Source organism: Lethenteron reissneri, chromosome 2 (assembly GCF_015708825.2).
Source record: "Lethenteron reissneri isolate LAM-NWPU_2019-01 chromosome 2, ASM1570882v1, whole genome shotgun sequence".
Taxonomy (NCBI): Eukaryota; Metazoa; Chordata; class Hyperoartia; order Petromyzontiformes; family Petromyzontidae; genus Lethenteron; species Lethenteron reissneri.
In genome coordinates, this window is record NC_083780.1 from 3,889,218 (window position 1) to 3,905,018 (window position 15,801).

Consider the following 15,801-nt stretch of genomic DNA (forward strand, 5'->3'; position numbering starts at 1 on the left):
TCCACGTGGAAGCAGTCGGGGAAGCTGTCGCAGCGGCTCAGCGGCGGCGGCAGAGACGAGTGCGGATAGCCGTCCACCATCACCACCACGGGGGGGCCACCGTACGCCCCGCCGCCCGCAGCGGGGGTGGTGAAGAAGTCATGGGGATGCTCCATGGCGGAGCGCGGATGGCCGAACTCGTTCCACGCCACGGCGGCGCCCGTCGCCTGATGACGATGCCGATGCCTCGGGGACGGCGGCGGCGGTGACAGCGCCGGCTCCATGCCGCCGCTGGCCTGGTTGTAGCTGGGCAGCCTCAGAGTGAGCTGCACCACGGAGCGGCCGTGAGGTGGGTACGGGGGGCCCGGGGGCAGCGGTTGGGACGGCGGTTGGGTTGCTGGTGGGGCCGGCGGTTGGGTTGGTGGTGGGGTTGGCGGTTGGGTTGATGGAGGCAGTTGGGTTGGTGGTGGGGCCGGCGGTTGGGTTGGCGGTTGGGTTGATGGAGGCGGTTGGGTTGGTGGAGGCAGTTGGGTTGGTGGAGGCAGTTGGGTTGGAAGTTCTTCATTGGTCGGTGGCACTACCGGGAGTGGTTGAGGTGGTGGAAGTTCGTCGGTCGGTGGCACTACCGGGAGTGGTTGAGGTGGTGGAGGTGGTGGAAGTTCGTCGGTCGGTGGCACTACCGGGAGTGGTTGAGGTGGTGGTGGTGGAAGTTCGTCGGTCGGTGGCACTACCGGAAGTGGTTGAGGTGGTGGTGGTGGTGGAAGTTCGTCGGTCGGTGGCACTACCGGAAGTGGTTGAGGTGGTGGTGGTGGAAGTTCGTCGGTCGGTGGCACTACCGGGAGTGGTGGAGGTGGTGGAAGTTCGTCGGTCAGTGGCACTACCGGGAGTGGTTGAGGTGGTGGAGGTGGTGGAAGTTCGTCGGTCGGTGGGACGACGGGAAGTGGTTGCGTTGGTGGAAGTTCTTCATCGATCAGTGGGGCGACCGGGAGTGGTGGAGGAGGTGGTTGGGTTGGTGGAAGTTCTTCATCGTCCGCCATCCTGGAGGTTCAGTAGAGTTCCTGTGGGAACAGTTAACTTCGTTACCATCATTACCCCCGTTACTATAGTTATCAAGTTACCATCATCTTTGCACAAGCATTGAGATCCCGCCTCGGGAGCACAAATCCACATTCTCGCCCCTCCTCAACATCCCTCTTCCTCACCATCACTCTTAACCTCAACTCTACCCCCACCACTCACTCGCTCACTCCCACCACCTCACCCCCAGCTCCTCACCCTCAACTCCTCACCCCCAACTTCTCACCCCCAACTCCTCACCCCCAACTCCTCACCCCCACCACCTCACTCGCACCACCTGACCCCCAACTCCTCACCCCCAACTCCTCACCCCCAACTCCTCACCCCCAACTCCTCACCCCCAACTCCTCACCCCCAACTCCTCACCCCCAACTCCTCACCCCAACACCTCACCCCCAACACCTCACCCCCAACACCTCACCCCCAACACCTCACCCCCAACTCCTCACCCCCAACACCTCACCCCCAACTCCTCACCCCCAACTCCTCACTCCCAACTCCTCACCCCCAACACCTCACTCCCGCCACCTCACCCCCAACTCCTCACCCCCAACTCCTCACCCCAAACTCCTCACTCCCACCACCTCACCCCCAACTCCTACCCCCAACTCCTCACCCCCAACTCCTCACTCCCACCACCTCACCCCCAACTCCTCACCCCCACCACCTCACCCCCAACACCTCACCCCCACCACCTCACCCCCAACTCCTCACCCCCAACTCCTCACTCCCACCACCTCACCCCCAACTCCTCACCCCCACCACCTCACCCCCAACACCTCACTCCCACCACCTCACCCCCAACTCCTCACTCCCACCACCTCACCCTCAGCTCCTCACCCCCACTCACCCCCACCTCACCCCCAACTCCTCACCCCCAACTCCTCACCCCCCAACTCTCTCCCCAACTCCGCACCCCCACTACCTCCCCCAACTCCTCACCCCCAACTCCTCACCCCCAACTCCTCACCCCCAACTCCTCACCCCCAACTCCTCACCACCAACTCCTCACGCCCCACTCCTCACCCCCAACTCCTCACCCCCAACGCCTCACCCCCACCACTCACCCCCAACTCCTCACCCCCAACTCATCACCCCCAACACCTCACCCCCAACCCTCACCCCCACTCCTCACCCCACAACCTCACCCCCACCACCTCACCCCCAACTCCTCACCCCCCAACTCCTCACCCCCAACTCCTCACTCCCGCCACCATCACCCCCAACTCCTCACCCCCAACTCCTCACCCCCAACTCCCCACCCCCACCACCTCACCCCCAACTCCTCACCCCCAACTCCTCACCTCCTCACTGCACGACGGTGACAGGCAAAGCCCAGCGCCTTGGTTGAGTCACGCAATGGGGCGATGTGAGTGGACCCGGGGCTTGCCAGGTGCTATAGGCAGGCACGCAGGCAGCGGCAGAGCGAGGAGCAGGAGGAGGAGGCGGTGGTGGTGATGGAGGAGCAGCAGGAGGAGGAGGTGGAGGCGGTGGTGGTGATGGAGCAGGAGCAGGAGGAGCGGCAGGGGGTGTCGCACTTGCTCCGGTGGTCGAGGCGGTTGTGGCGACGGTTCGTGGCGTGGTCCGTTAACGGCCCCGGTCCTCACGAGAGCGGTCACGTGGCTCGCCCCTCCCCCACCCCCCGTCAGCCCCCCCCACCCTCCCCACCGTCAGCCCCCCCCACCCTCCCCCCCGTCAGCCCCCCCCACCCTCCCCCCCCGTCAGCCCCCCCCACCCTCCCCCCCGTCAGCCCCCCCCACCCTCCCCCCCCGTCAGCCCCCCCCACCCTCCCCCCCCGTCAGCCCCCCCCACCTCCCCCCCCGTCAGCCCCCCCCACCCTCCCCCCCGTCAGCCCCCCCCCCACCCTCCCCCCCGTCAGCCCCCCCCACCCTCCCCCCCCGTCAGCCCCCCCCCACCCTCCCCCCCGTCAGCCCCCCCCACCCTCCCCTCCGTCAGCCCCCCCCCACCCTCCCCTCCGTCAGCCCCCCCGTCAGCCCCCGTCAACCGTCAGCCCCTCCCTGTCAGTCAGCCCCCCCTCCCCCCCCACTTGTCAGCCCCCCTCACCCCGCACGTGGCCCACCCCCCACCGGCCCCCGAGGCCCAGCCCAGTGAACGTGCAACGGTGGTGGTTGGTGGTGGTTGGGCCAACGTTGGCATGTGGTGGTTGGCCCAACGTTGGGATGTGGTGGTTGGCCCAACGTTGGCATGTGGTGGTTGGTCAACGTTGGCATGTGGTGGTGGTGGCCCAACGTTGGCATGTGGTGGTTGGGCCAACGTTGGGATGTGGTGGTGGCCCAACGTTGGGATGTGGTGGTTGGTCAACGTTGGCATGTGGTGGTGGTGGCCCAACGTTGGGATGTGGTGGTTGGCCCAACGTTGGGATGTTCGTGGTTGGCCCAACGTTGGGATGTGGTGGTGGGGCCAACGTTGGGATGTGGTGGGGGCCCAACGTTCGGATATCGTGGTAGCCCAACGTTGGGATGTGGTGGGGGCCCAACGTTGGGATGTCGTGGTAGCCCAACGTTGGTATGTGGTGGGGGCCCAACGTTGGGATGTCGTGGTAGCCCAACGTTGGGATGTGGTGGGGGCCTAACGTTGGGATGTTGTGGTAGCCCAACGTTGGGATGTGGTGGGGGCCCAACGTTGGGATGTCGTGGTAGCCCAACGTTGGGATGTGGTGGGGGCCCAACGTTGGGATGTGGTGGTGGCCCAACGTTGGGATGTGGTGGTGGCCCAACGTTGGGATGTGGTGGTGGCCCAACGTTGGGATGTGGTGGTGGCCCAACGTGCCTCTTGAACTGGGCAGCTGCTGATCATCTTGATGATGATGATGACGTTGACAGTGATGATGATGATGTCCGTGGTAGTCATGTTTATGAAGATGATGTTGATAACGATGTTCACGATGATCGTTTCTTTACCAAGATGTTTGCAGTGATGATGGCAATACTTAAGAAGTTGATAGTGATGATGACATTGATTATATCGATGATGTTGATCGTTTGCATCATAAAAATCACTAAACGGCTTGTTCATGATCAACATTGTCATAATGAGCTAAACATGTCTCCCTAATGAATGGCAGTTATCATAATCACCACCACCACGAACAACATCGTAACTGTCATCACTATAAACATCTTCAGCATCATCATGTAAACACCAACATCGTTATCATCACTTGCTGGGGAAAGCTTATTGATCATGAGGATGATTGGCATTAAACGTATCAATAAAACACATCACTACAAAACATTATCTTCATTGTTTAACCGGTTCTAGCTCTCGCCTAGGTCGACTCAACCTCAAATGAGTACCTGGTGCGGTATGTAAACATCACCACTGGGGAGACAAAGGCGGTCAGGTGTGGTGCTGACCACCCATTCAGTGCCGGCCTTCATAGTTCCTCCTGGCGAACAGCACTTGCCCCAACAGTCTTGTGTGTGGCTAAACAAGGATCGTTGTCTGTAAATGTGTACATGGTATTGACCAACACTCCAGACGGCCAGCAACAAGCAGCACTCAGTAGTGTTCAAGGCTGCAGCACAGTGGTGAGATTCTGCGCTGCCTCTCACCGCAAAGGGTATGGGTTCATTTCCTGACTGCTACCTCTGTGTTTGGAGTTTGTGTGTTCTCCCCCTGTTCTGTAGAGTGTGTAGTTTGTGTGTTCTCCCCCTGTTCTGTAGAGTGTGTAGTTTGTGTGTTCTCTCCATGTTCTGTAGAGTGAGTGTGGAGGTTGTGTGTCCCCCCCCCCCCTGATCTGTAGAGAGTGGAGTTTGTGTGTTCTCCTGTTCTGTATCATTAGTGTGGAGTTTGTGTGTTCTCCCCCTGTTCTGTATCGTGAGAGTGGAGTTTGTGTGTTCTCTCCCTGTTCTGTAGAGTGAGTGTGGAGTTTGTGTGTTCTCTCCCTGTTCTGTCGCGTGAGAGTGGAGTTTGTGTGTTCTCTCCCTGTTCTGTAGAGTGTGGAGATTGTGTGTTCTCAAGAGTGTAGAGTTTGTGTTCTTTCCCTGTTCTGTAGCGCGAGTGTAGAGTTTGTGTGTTCTCGAGTGTGTAGAGTTTGTGTGTTTTGCCCCTGTTCTGTAGAGTGTGGAGATTGTGTTCTCCCCCTGTTCTGTAGAGTGTGGAGTTTGTGTGTTCTCCCCCTGTTCTGTAGAGTGTGTAGTGTGTGTTCCTCCCTGTACTGTAGACTGTGTAGTTTGTGTTCTCCCCCCGTTCTGTAGTGTGTGTAGTTTGTGTTCTCCCCCTGTTCTGTAGTGTGTGTTCTCCCCCTGTTCTGTAGACTGTGTGTAGAATTTATGTTCGCCTCATTCTCCGATTTCCTCCGACAGATGAACACATTCATTGAAACTGCTGCTGCCCAAACCACATCCCCAATGCTGAGAAATCTCCTTCAAATCACTCAATGGGAATCACGCAGCAGCAGCGACATCACCCCCCTACTGCTGTGACAAACGCCGCCATAAACGTACATTGCCCATTGGGTTAGATTGCACATTTACTTACATCGCATTGCCCATCGACTTATATTGCCCATGTGACTCGTAAAAAGCCTCATCTGTCCACACAATCCCCCCTCCATCTGTTTAACGATTTTGTAACTCGGTGCTGTAATTGTGCCCCGATCGGTCTCAACATCATCGGTCTGAGGCGACTCGCATTACAGGGGGGGTACCCCATGATTCAACACAGATGTGCGTGGGTGCGATCCGCTCCCTTCTCTCGCAATGTGACGACGCACTCGTTTTTGTGCCGATTGCTATTTGCATCATGGCCGTTGCTCGATTTTGTTTCGGTTTCGTCATTTTTTTCTGACCCCATTTCACTCTTGACAAATGATGTCTCCCTACCCACATTGGTAATATGGCCATCTATTTGTGCGTGTCTATGGGTGTGACTCTTGTGTTTGGCGATGGCCTCAAAGTGCACCTAGCCTGGCACAAGCACTGCGGCCACGTCACCGCCACTTAGTGGCGAAGGGCATCTGTTGCTGTGGGGAGGAGTAGGTGGCGCAGTGGTTAGCGCACTGCACGAAGAACGTGGGGAACCAGAGATTGATTCCCGGCCATGGGCAACATTAGTGGTGAATATGGAAACCGATGGTGGGCTTCCCCTAGGTCGACTCGGCCTTAAGCGAGTACCTGGTGCGGTGTGTAGTGAACATCAGAACTGGGGAGACAAAGGCCGCCGGGCATGGTTTTGACCACACCACCCCCTCGTGTGTGAGGTACCAGCACTTGCCTCAGCAGTCCATGTAGGCTACACGGGGGACCTTTGTGTTTGATTTCACCTGCACAATGAATGCCTCCGAACAACAAGCAACGTTTATTGGGTCGGGGGACAGAACTTACAAGGTTGAGTTGACATTGTGGGTCATAACCACCTGCACTGAGGTCAGAATTACATTGATGTCAGTTCAAGGGTCAACTCCAAGGGTTGAGGTCAGAAAGATCGAGTGGCAAAATTCCACGAGTTTGGGTCAGATCAAGGTTCGTTTTCAAAGTCCAACTGAAGTTGAATCAATAGATCAAGGCTCTCCGTGCCGAGATTAGAGCTCTTAGGATTGTTGTCAACAGGGCAGGGCGATAAGATTTGAGGTCAGGAGGTCAGGAGTGGTCATGGCTCAGAGTCAAGGTCACATGTCAAAGTCATAGGGGGTGGGGGGGGGGTCAGAATTCCCACATGGAGTCGATGTCGGGTTTGTCCCCCGTGGCGCTCAACCCCCCGTGGGCCTCCCCCTTCACGAGCGCCCCCCCCGGCGCCACCAGACACAGCCGGTGGGGGGCATGCAGCTGCACCACGAATGGGGAGGGGGGGCTTGGGCCCCCCAGCACCACCGCCGCATCCTCCGCACGCACCACCCAGCCCCCGTGGCCTCCCTCACCTGCGGAGGGGCGGGGGGGGGAGAAGCTTGTTAGGTGATCTGTGTGTGGTTCAAGTTCATGTATTCGGTATAGCCCCTGTGAGCCATTCGGCTCTTGAATCGGGTGCAACCGCAACAAACAAAAAACAAAAACATGAACAAGAAAACATCTTAAAGTGAATAAGTGACTAAGTGCAAACAGAAAATCCAAGAAAAGACAGCAAAATATTGCAGAAAAAAGCACCGTACACCAACGCTGTGTGCAAAAATCCCAGTGGGATGCAAGTCAAACAACAACAACAACCACAAGACAACTTAGATTAAGGCCATCAGTCTAACTCTGTACTACAACAAACAAACATGGCCAAACCAAAAAACTTTTCGAAATCACCAAAATAAAGCCATAAAAGCAATGAAACAGTGATCATAGGAACTGTGACCGAATTTTCACAATGTGTTGGACATATCGCCTTAACATGCACCTAGCCTGGCACGACAGCCGTGGTCACGTAACGGCCACCTAAGAGGGGCGAACGGCGGCTACAGTACGGTGTATGTACAGTGTGGGTGTGTAATGTATAAGCAGTATGTTAGTCTGTACAGTATGTGACTGTACAGTATACTGTATACAATGTGGGGTCCGGTGGTGTAGCGATGAATGCACTGCGTTATAAACCCGGTGACCCGAGTTCGATTCCCACCAATATGGGCAGGTTTCCCTCGCTCTGTGCGGGTTGAGTTCGTGCGATTTCGCGCTGTATATGCGGCGGACCTATGCAGGGCGCGAAAGAAGTTCAACATATAAACATCTATTCTAGATTTGAAGCTTTCGTGACTGCAAGGATTCATACTCTTAGTTCTTTCGGTAAAGTCACGTAGGTAAAAAATGAAATTAAAATTAATAAAAAATAAAAACAATAAAATCACGACGTTTCGGAGGCAACACAAGCTTCCGTCTTCAGGTGAAACTGTCACAGCAAAAAATCTGTATCAAGTGGAGAGAAGTCCCAAGAGGTACGACCTTGGGACTTCTCTCCACTTGATACAGATTTTTTTCTGTGACAGTTTCACCTTAAGACGGAAGCTTGTGTTGCCTCCGAAACGTCGTGATTTTATTGTTTTTATTTTTTATTAATTTTATTTCATTTTTTACCTACGTGACTTTACCGAAAGAACTAAGAGTATATAAACATCTACCCAACATCTGTTCTGCCAAGCAGTTTGAATTCACTCGGATGCTTCTATGCGGTCAGACGTGGGACAACATCGTGTGCACTGCACGCACTGCTCGACACGAAGCTGTCTCGTGCAATTTCGCTTTGTGCGCTGTTTTTGTTTGGAATGCATCTACCGCATGAAGCGAGAGAGACCTGTGTTTGGGTGGAGAGTGGCAGTTGCATCTTACCAGCCGAATGCCTTCGACGCAATCAAAACTCGGGACTGGTTTCGACATTGAGTGACTCATCAGCAGCAGAATCGGGTTTGCTTGAAGCAAATGCTGCTGAACTGTGTTTATAGGCAAGGGGCGAAGAGAAATCTGTGAGGAGGAGGTGGTAGGAGTGGTGAGTACCTGTGAGCAGGAGGTGGTAGGAGTGGTGAGTACCTGTGAGGAGCAGGTGGTAGGAGTGGTGAGTACCTGTGAGGAGGAGGTGGTAGGAGTGGTGAGTACCTGTGAGGAGGAGGTGATAGGAGTGGTGAGTACCTGTGAGGAGGAGGTGGTAGGAGTGGTGAGTACCTGTGAGGAGCAGGTGGTAGGAGTGGTGAGTACCTGTGAGGAGGGGGTGGTAGGAGTGGTGAGTACCTGTGAGGAGGGGGTGGTAGGAGTGGTGAGTACCTGTGAGGAGGGGGTGGTAGGAGTGGTGAGTACCTGTGAGGAGGGGGTGGTAGGAGTGGTGAGTACCTGTGAGGAGGAGGTGGTAGGAGTGGTGAGTACCTGTGAGGAGGGGGTGGTAGGAGTGGTGAGTACCTGTGAGGAGGAGGTGGTAGGAGTGGTGAGTACCTGTGAGGAGGGGGTGGTAGGAGTGGTGAGTACCTGTGAGGAGGAGGTGGTAGGAGTGGTGAGTACCTGTGAGGAGCAGGTGGTAGGAGTGGTGAGTACCTGTGAGGAGGGGGTGGTAGGAGTGGTGAGTACCTGTGAGGAGCAGGTGGTAGGAGTGGTGAGTACCTGTGAGGAGGAGGTGGTAGGAGTGGTGAGTACCTGTGAGGAGGGGGTGGTAGGAGTGGTGAGTACCTGTGAGGAGGGGGTGGTAGGAGTGGTGAGTACCTGTGAGGAGAGGTGGTAGGAGTGGTGAGTACCTGTGAGGAGCAGGTGGTAGGAGTGGTGAGTACCTGTGAGGAGGAGGGTGGTAGGAGTGGTGAGTACCTGTGAGGAGGAGGTGGTAGGAGTGGTGAGTACCTGTGAGGAGGAGGTGGTAGGAGTGGTGAGTACCTGTGAGGAGGGTGGTAGGAGTGGTGAGTACCTGTGAGAGCAGGTGTAGGAGTGGTGAGTACCCTGTGAGGAGGAGGTGGTAGGAGTGGTGAGTACCTGTGAGGAGGGGGTGGTAGGAGTGGTGAGTACCTGTGAGGAGGGGGTGGTAGGAGTGGTGAGTACCTGTGAGGAGCAGGTGGTAGGAGTGGTGAGTACCTGTGAGGAGCAGGTGGTAGGAGTGGTGAGTACCTGTGAGGAGGAGGTGGTAGGAGTGGTGAGTACCTGTGAGGAGGGGGTGGTAGGAGTGGTGAGTACCTGTGAGGAGGGGGTGGTAGGAGTGGTGAGTACCTGTGAGGAGCAGGTGGTAGGAGTGGTGAGTACCTGTGAGGAGCAGGTGGTAGGAGTGGTGAGTACCTGTGAGGAGGAGGTGGTAGGCCCCGTCTCCACAGGGCAGCAGTTGGAAGGCTGTGAAGTCGGCCTGGTCGCCCCGCAGGGTCCCCTCCCCTCCCCCTCCCTGACCCCCTCCCTGACCCCCTCCCTGACCCCCTCCCACCCCACCTCCCCCTCCCCCCTCAGGCCCCACGAACCCCCGGGGCCCCTGCAGGATGAGGCGCGGCCGGTTCTCCAAGCGCACCGTGAACAGCTCCTGTGGGCCTGGGGTGAGGGGCGAGTGACTGGGTGAGTGGTGAGTGGGTGAGTGGGTGGGTGAGTGGGTGAGTGGGTGGGTGAGTGGGTGGGTGAGTGGATTTGTGGTCGAGTGGGTCAAGTGGGTGGGTGAGTGGGTGGGTGAGTGGGTGGGTGAGTGGGTGAGTGGGTGAGTAGGTGGGTGGGTGAGTGGGTGAGTGGGTGGGTGAGTGACTGGGTGAGTGGATTTGTGGTCGAGTGGGTCAAGTGGGTGAGTGGGTGGGTGAGTGGGTGGGTGGATGAGTGAGTGGGTGGGTGAGTGGGTGAGTGGGTGGGTGAGTGGGTGGGTGACTGGGTGGGTGGGTGAGTGGGTGAGTGGGTGGGTGAGTGGGTGGATGTGTGGATTTGTGGTCGAGTGGGTCAAGTGGGTGGGTGAGTGGGTGGGTGAGTGGGTGAGCAGGTGGGTGGGTGAGCATGGGAGAGCAGGTGAGTCCATATGACCATTGTGTCAAGAGGCCGTGAATGGCATTGATGGCCCTGGGAGGGGCCTCGATCCAGCAGCGGATAGATACTGGCGGCTGCCGACGGCGGTGGTGGCGACGCTCACTTGGTAAGGTGGCTGAGGCCACGATCTGGCCGATGGGCCTCGTGGTGACGTAGAGGCCGGAGGGGGCTCGCAGCGACACGCAGGGCCCTCGCCACGTCACCGTGAAGCCGCAGCCTCCGTCACCGTCACGGACAACCACGTTACCACCCTCTACCTAGAAACACACATCACCACGCGCACGCCACCACCGCACACACCACCACACGCCGTCACGTGCACCAGGGTCACACGCACCAGGGATGTCATGTTACCATGCTCCACATGCCACTTTTCCAGGTATGGGTGCAGTGTGGGCGTGGTGTGGCGCGGGGTGTGGGTGCGGTGTGGCGTGGTGTGGTGTGGGTGCGGTGTGTGGGGGCGTTGTGGGTGTGGGTGTGGGTGTGGGTGGGTGTGGGTGCGGGTGTGGGTGCGGGGTGTGGGTGTGGCGTGGTGTGGGTGCGGTGTGTGGGGGCGGTGTGGGTGTGGGTGGGTGTGGGTGCGATGTGGGTGTGGGTGCGGGGTGGGTGTGGGGTGCCGTGTGCCCCATACCTGCATCACATGGAGCCCTTGGACGCTGCTCAGGTGAGCGACGTCACCGTCCACGCGGAGATGGAACAGGGATTGAGGCTCCACCTTGTTGCTCCGTGCGTACAGCTCCTCCCCTGCATGTGCGCGGGTACGCACATACATACACGAGTACACAGAGGCAAGTGCTGTTAGCAAGTAGGTGCGTGGCCAGCACCACTTCCTAGTGGCGATGTTTACACACCGCACTAGGTACCCATTTGAGTCGGCCTAGGGGAGGCCCAGGACCGGTTCAGATAATTGTCACTGGAGTTGGCCTTGTCTCCCCGTGTCTCCCCGTGCCTTCTCACCGTGAGCGATGGTCACCACGTGTCCCCTGTGTGTCCACAGAGACACCACGGCACCCGCACGTCTCGGCTCCAGCAGGGCGTCCCGTATGGCCTGGGATGAGCCGGCGCTCACAAGCAGACGTGGGCCCTGACACACGGAGTGACGCGCAAGGAAGACGCAGCGCAGGTGAGAGTCGGGTAGAGACACATGGAGACAGCGCAGATGAGAGACGGGGAGACACGTGGGGAGACACGGCACAGGTGAGACATGCAGGGAGACGCAACGCAGGTGAGAGTCGGGTAGAGACACATGGAGACAGCGCAGATGAGAGTCGGGGAGACACGTGGGGAGACACGGCGCAGGTGAGACATGCAGGGAGACGCAGCGCAGGTGAGAGTCGGGTAGAGACACATGGAGACAGCGCAGATGAGAGACGGGGAGACACGTGGGGAGACACGGCGCAGGTGAGACATGCAGGGAGACGCAGCACAGGTGAGAGACGGGGAGACACATGGAGACAGCGCAGGTGAGAGACGGGGAGACACGTGGGGAGACACGGCGCAGGTGAGACATGCAGGGAGACGCAGCACAGGTGAGAGACGGGGAGAGACACATGGAGACAGCGCAGGTGAGAGTCGGGGAGACACGTGGGGAGACACGGCGCAGGTGAGACATGCAGGGAGACGCAGCACAGGTGAGAGACGGGGAGACACATGGAGACAGCGCAGGTGAGAGTCGGGGAGACACGTGGGGAGACACGGCGCAGGTGAGAGACGGGGAGACACGCAGGACGACACAGGGACGTACTCCATTCATCACACTACCATCAGAGTTAATCTTCACCAATGGTATGGTGAAGATCCGGACTGTGCCCTCTGTTCCATGCCAGCCAACCTCAGGCACATTATCACAGGGTGTAAAACAAGCCTCACCCAAGGACGCTACACTTGGCGTCACAACCAAGTCCTTAAAAACCTTGCGTCTGCCCTGGAGGACAAGCGAGCTGCCACCAACTCCCTACCACCCCCAGCAGCATCACACCCCTTACGGACGACCTTTGTCCGCGAAGGGGCTAAACCACCGAAGAGCGGCTCTACACCAATAGAGCGAGACCAGCTGCGCTTGGCCCGCGACTGGAAAATGCTAGCTGACATTGGCCGGCAACTTGTGTTTCCTCCGGAGATCGCAACCACCACCCTAAGACCTGACATGGTGCTCTGGTCCCGTTCGCTCAAGAAGGTCTTCATCATTGAGCTCACAGTACCCTGGGAGGACTCAGTAGATGAGGCTTATGAGCGAAAACATCTGCGCTATGCCGATCTAGCTGCCGAAGCACGGCATCATGGCTGGAACACAGAAGTCCGACCAGTGGAGGTGGGCTGCAGAGGTTTTGTGGCAACATCTACAACCAGACTGCTTAGAGACCTGGGAATTAAGGGCCAGAGCCAGCGTTCGGCAATCAAAGCTGTATCGGAGGCGGCAGAAGGCAGCAGTCAGTGGCTCTGGATGAAGAGGAAAGACCCCAGCTAGGCCCCAAAGTGAGAGGGCCAGGAGGTATGCAGTCAACAATGCTTGACTCAGGGAGGAGGACGCCCCTGCCATGCATAGTCCCATGGGATGTTGGCTACCAACAACAAGGCAACTCCTATGACTAATTGGGAATGGGACGCAAGCGTAGGATTGATCACCCTGTCACTGGCCGCCTTTGGGGAGGGTGTATAGTATGAAAGGCCGAAACACCCTAGGAACCAAAGGGTCACTACTGACGATGCGCTCCCCAAATTTCACCAGGCTCACTGTTCATGAACTCTTGGAAGTGCTTGCACAAAGGATAGTAACATCTCATCCTGTGTTCTTTGGAATACAGGGGGTCTTGTACACACAACCCTCGGTAGTTGCGAGTTTGGATACATGTACCCTGTGGATGTACTCTGTGCGTGTACCCCGTGGGTACCTGTGGGTAGAGGAGGCGCCCGTGGGTGTCGCGCAGCGCCAGCACGCCGTGAGTGACGTGCACGGCACTGGCCACGCCGTCGGCGGCCACCGCGGAGCACGGGACGGCCCCACACGTCACGCACACTCCCGTGTCCGTCTCCACGTGGTAGCGCCCGCTCTGAAAGCAACGATCCCCAGTAGAGCATTTCATGGACTGTTGCGGCAAGTGCTGTTCAAGTGGGCATGTGGTTGAGCGTGTGTGGTTGAGTGAGTAGTGGTAGTGATTAGCGTGTTTTGCTACAAACGCATGGCCAACGCAAGTGATGATTATCTGAACCGGTCCTAGGCCCCTCCCCGAGCTTGACTCGGCCTCAAATGAGTACCTGGTGTGGCATGTAAACATCACCACTATGGAGACGTAGGTGGTCAGGCGTGGTGCTGGCCACCCACCCTCTTGCGTGCTGTGCCGGCCTTCATAGGTGCTCGCTAACAGCACTTCCCCCAATTGTCTACTCAGGCTATACGAGGGATCGTTGTGGTTAAGCGAGAATGTCAGCGTATGGCTGAGTGGGTGGACGAGTGTACGGTTAAGTGAGTGAGTGGCGGGCGGGCGGAGGGGCTCACCGAGAAGTGAACCGTGAAGACGCAGCCGGGGCTGTGTGGCACCGCGGCGTCCGCGTAGAGCAGGGCCCCCCGCGAGGTCGCTCCCGGCATCTCGGCGCGCACGAAGCTCCCCCACGCCCGGCTCCACAGCCACATGTGGGGGTGCAGCTCCACGTGGGGCCACCACGTGGTCACCTGCGGGACCCCCCCCCGCCCCACCGTACAGCACCCCCCCATCAACTCCGGTCTGTTTACAATGAAGCCCCCCTCCGGTAATCATCGCTCATCCCGATACCGCTCACCGCGTCGTTCACCGCTCACCCCGGCACCTCTGACCGGTGAGAAAGATCCGAATACAATTGGCGTCACGATTGTGCTGCTCTCGGCACACGAAGAAGGGTTCCCTCAGAACTCTCGCGGAGCAGTGCAACGCTCGCCGCTTTAACCCGCCACGGCGTTCTGTTCGCTCTCGTGAAAAGCGCTCATTCACCCTCCGATTTTGCCCCAGGGTGGCCACTGCCGCCCCCAACTTCCCAGTCGCCACAAAGTGCACCAGCATGGCACCACCCACTGGTGTCCTTCAGGAGCCTCCTCCTCTACAGAGGCTGATCTTGACACCACTGGTATGTATGTACGTTGAATTTCTTTCGCACCGTACATAGTCAACCGTGCTAATCGGACGTGCGGGGGAAGGACAACCAAACTCGACACAAAAAGCAGTTCTAAGGAAATGAAGGTATCAGTCATCAGCAAGGCCACTTAGCTCCTCTAGATCCTCTTGGAACTGGTCACAGGATACAGATTGCACTTGACACCTCCTTAGCACAGCCAGCCAACTCAAAGGGGTTTGGCTACTTCCTCCATCCTTTGAGGCTCCGCCGTCACTAGCAGGGCCCCCCGTGTTTACTTGATGTTCTTTGGGCTCAGGGGTTTACACCCCCCCCCCCCAAGACCTCACAATATGCTCTGCAAAACCTGCAGACTTGGTCCTGGGCTTCAAGGGTCGAATCACAATTCTTTCCCTTAAGGACAGTAATCGGTGTGACACTGCAAGTCACTTTTTTGATGTCAAGAGTGATTTGTGATCGCGAGCTGCCGAGGCAATTTCAGCCTCTCGTGCCCGCGCTTGTTCGAACCTCCGAGCGTTGGCTGCGGTAAGCGTCATAAATCTTCGACGTGGGATGTTGCAGATGACAATGGGCCTGCAGCTTACTTCCAGCTAGCTGGAACACCTCCTCCGTCAGCCAGGGTCTCTGCGGAGGTGTGGACCCTGTACCCAATGCAGCCATAACAGCATGAGCCGCAATCATGAACCTCATTTCCTCTTGGCGTCAGAAGGGAGTGGGGGGACAATGTCAACCCCAGCTGCAAGCGATGATCACATTCTCACTTGTAACCTTCATCATTGAGCCGAGACCAGGTTATTTCTGGTTTGGATGGGGTCGTAGGTGGATGCCCACCACCGCAGTGGAAGAATGGCAGGTGCATCGTACAGATGACAAGCCGATGGGTCAGTAGGGAAGCCCAGGACCGGGTCAGACATTTGTCACCGATGTTGGGCTTGAGCAAGAATTGAACTTGGGTCACCAGCGTCGTAGTGGTGTTCTGACTACCGCTCACTACAAAAACTGACTCGCATAAAGACAAAGATCCCCCGTATAGCCTTTATAGGCTCTAGGGGCAAGTGCTGTTAGCGAGCACCTGAAGGCCGTTATGGCACGCGAGGGGGTGGGTGGCCGGTACCACGCCCGCCCGCCCGCCCGTCTTTGTCGACCTAGGGGAGGCCCACGACCGGTTAGAATAATCGTCCCTGGTGTTGACCGTGAGCGGGAAGTGAACCTGGGTTGCCGGGTTCGTAGCGCAGCGTGGCGCTAA

At 57.7% G+C, this 15,801-nt stretch overlaps 1 protein-coding gene and 2 long non-coding RNA genes across 3 annotated transcripts in view; 1 reads left to right on the plus strand and 2 right to left on the minus strand.

The window, feature by feature from the left end:
* The first annotated feature begins 439 nt into the window (after window positions 1-439).
* LOC133342954 (uncharacterized) lies at window positions 440-1,036 on the plus strand. The gene is made up of 2 exons (XR_009755201.1): window positions 440-787; window positions 830-1,036. It is a non-coding gene; the product is annotated as an uncharacterized LOC133342954 (long non-coding RNA).
* Window positions 607-2,768, minus strand: LOC133342942 (uncharacterized). Its single transcript, XR_009755196.1, has 2 exons — window positions 2,361-2,768; window positions 607-1,037 (listed from the first exon to the last, which is right to left on the minus strand). It is a non-coding gene; the product is annotated as an uncharacterized LOC133342942 (long non-coding RNA).
* Window positions 2,769-6,363: 3,595 nt separating this feature from the next.
* Window positions 6,364-15,801, minus strand: part of LOC133342033 (uncharacterized) — a 153,138-nt gene continuing 143,700 nt past the window's right edge. The window contains exons 5-11 of the mRNA XM_061550918.1: window positions 13,948-14,121; window positions 13,343-13,501; window positions 11,409-11,535; window positions 11,083-11,195; window positions 10,555-10,708; window positions 9,738-9,977; window positions 6,364-6,937 (exon numbers count right to left, since the gene is read on the minus strand). Coding sequence (XP_061406902.1) covers window positions 6,723-6,937; window positions 9,738-9,977; window positions 10,555-10,708; window positions 11,083-11,195; window positions 11,409-11,535; window positions 13,343-13,501; window positions 13,948-14,121 — 1,182 coding nt within the window. The 3' untranslated portion in view covers window positions 6,364-6,722. The remainder of the gene's footprint in view (window positions 6,938-9,737; window positions 9,978-10,554; window positions 10,709-11,082; window positions 11,196-11,408; window positions 11,536-13,342; window positions 13,502-13,947; window positions 14,122-15,801) is intronic.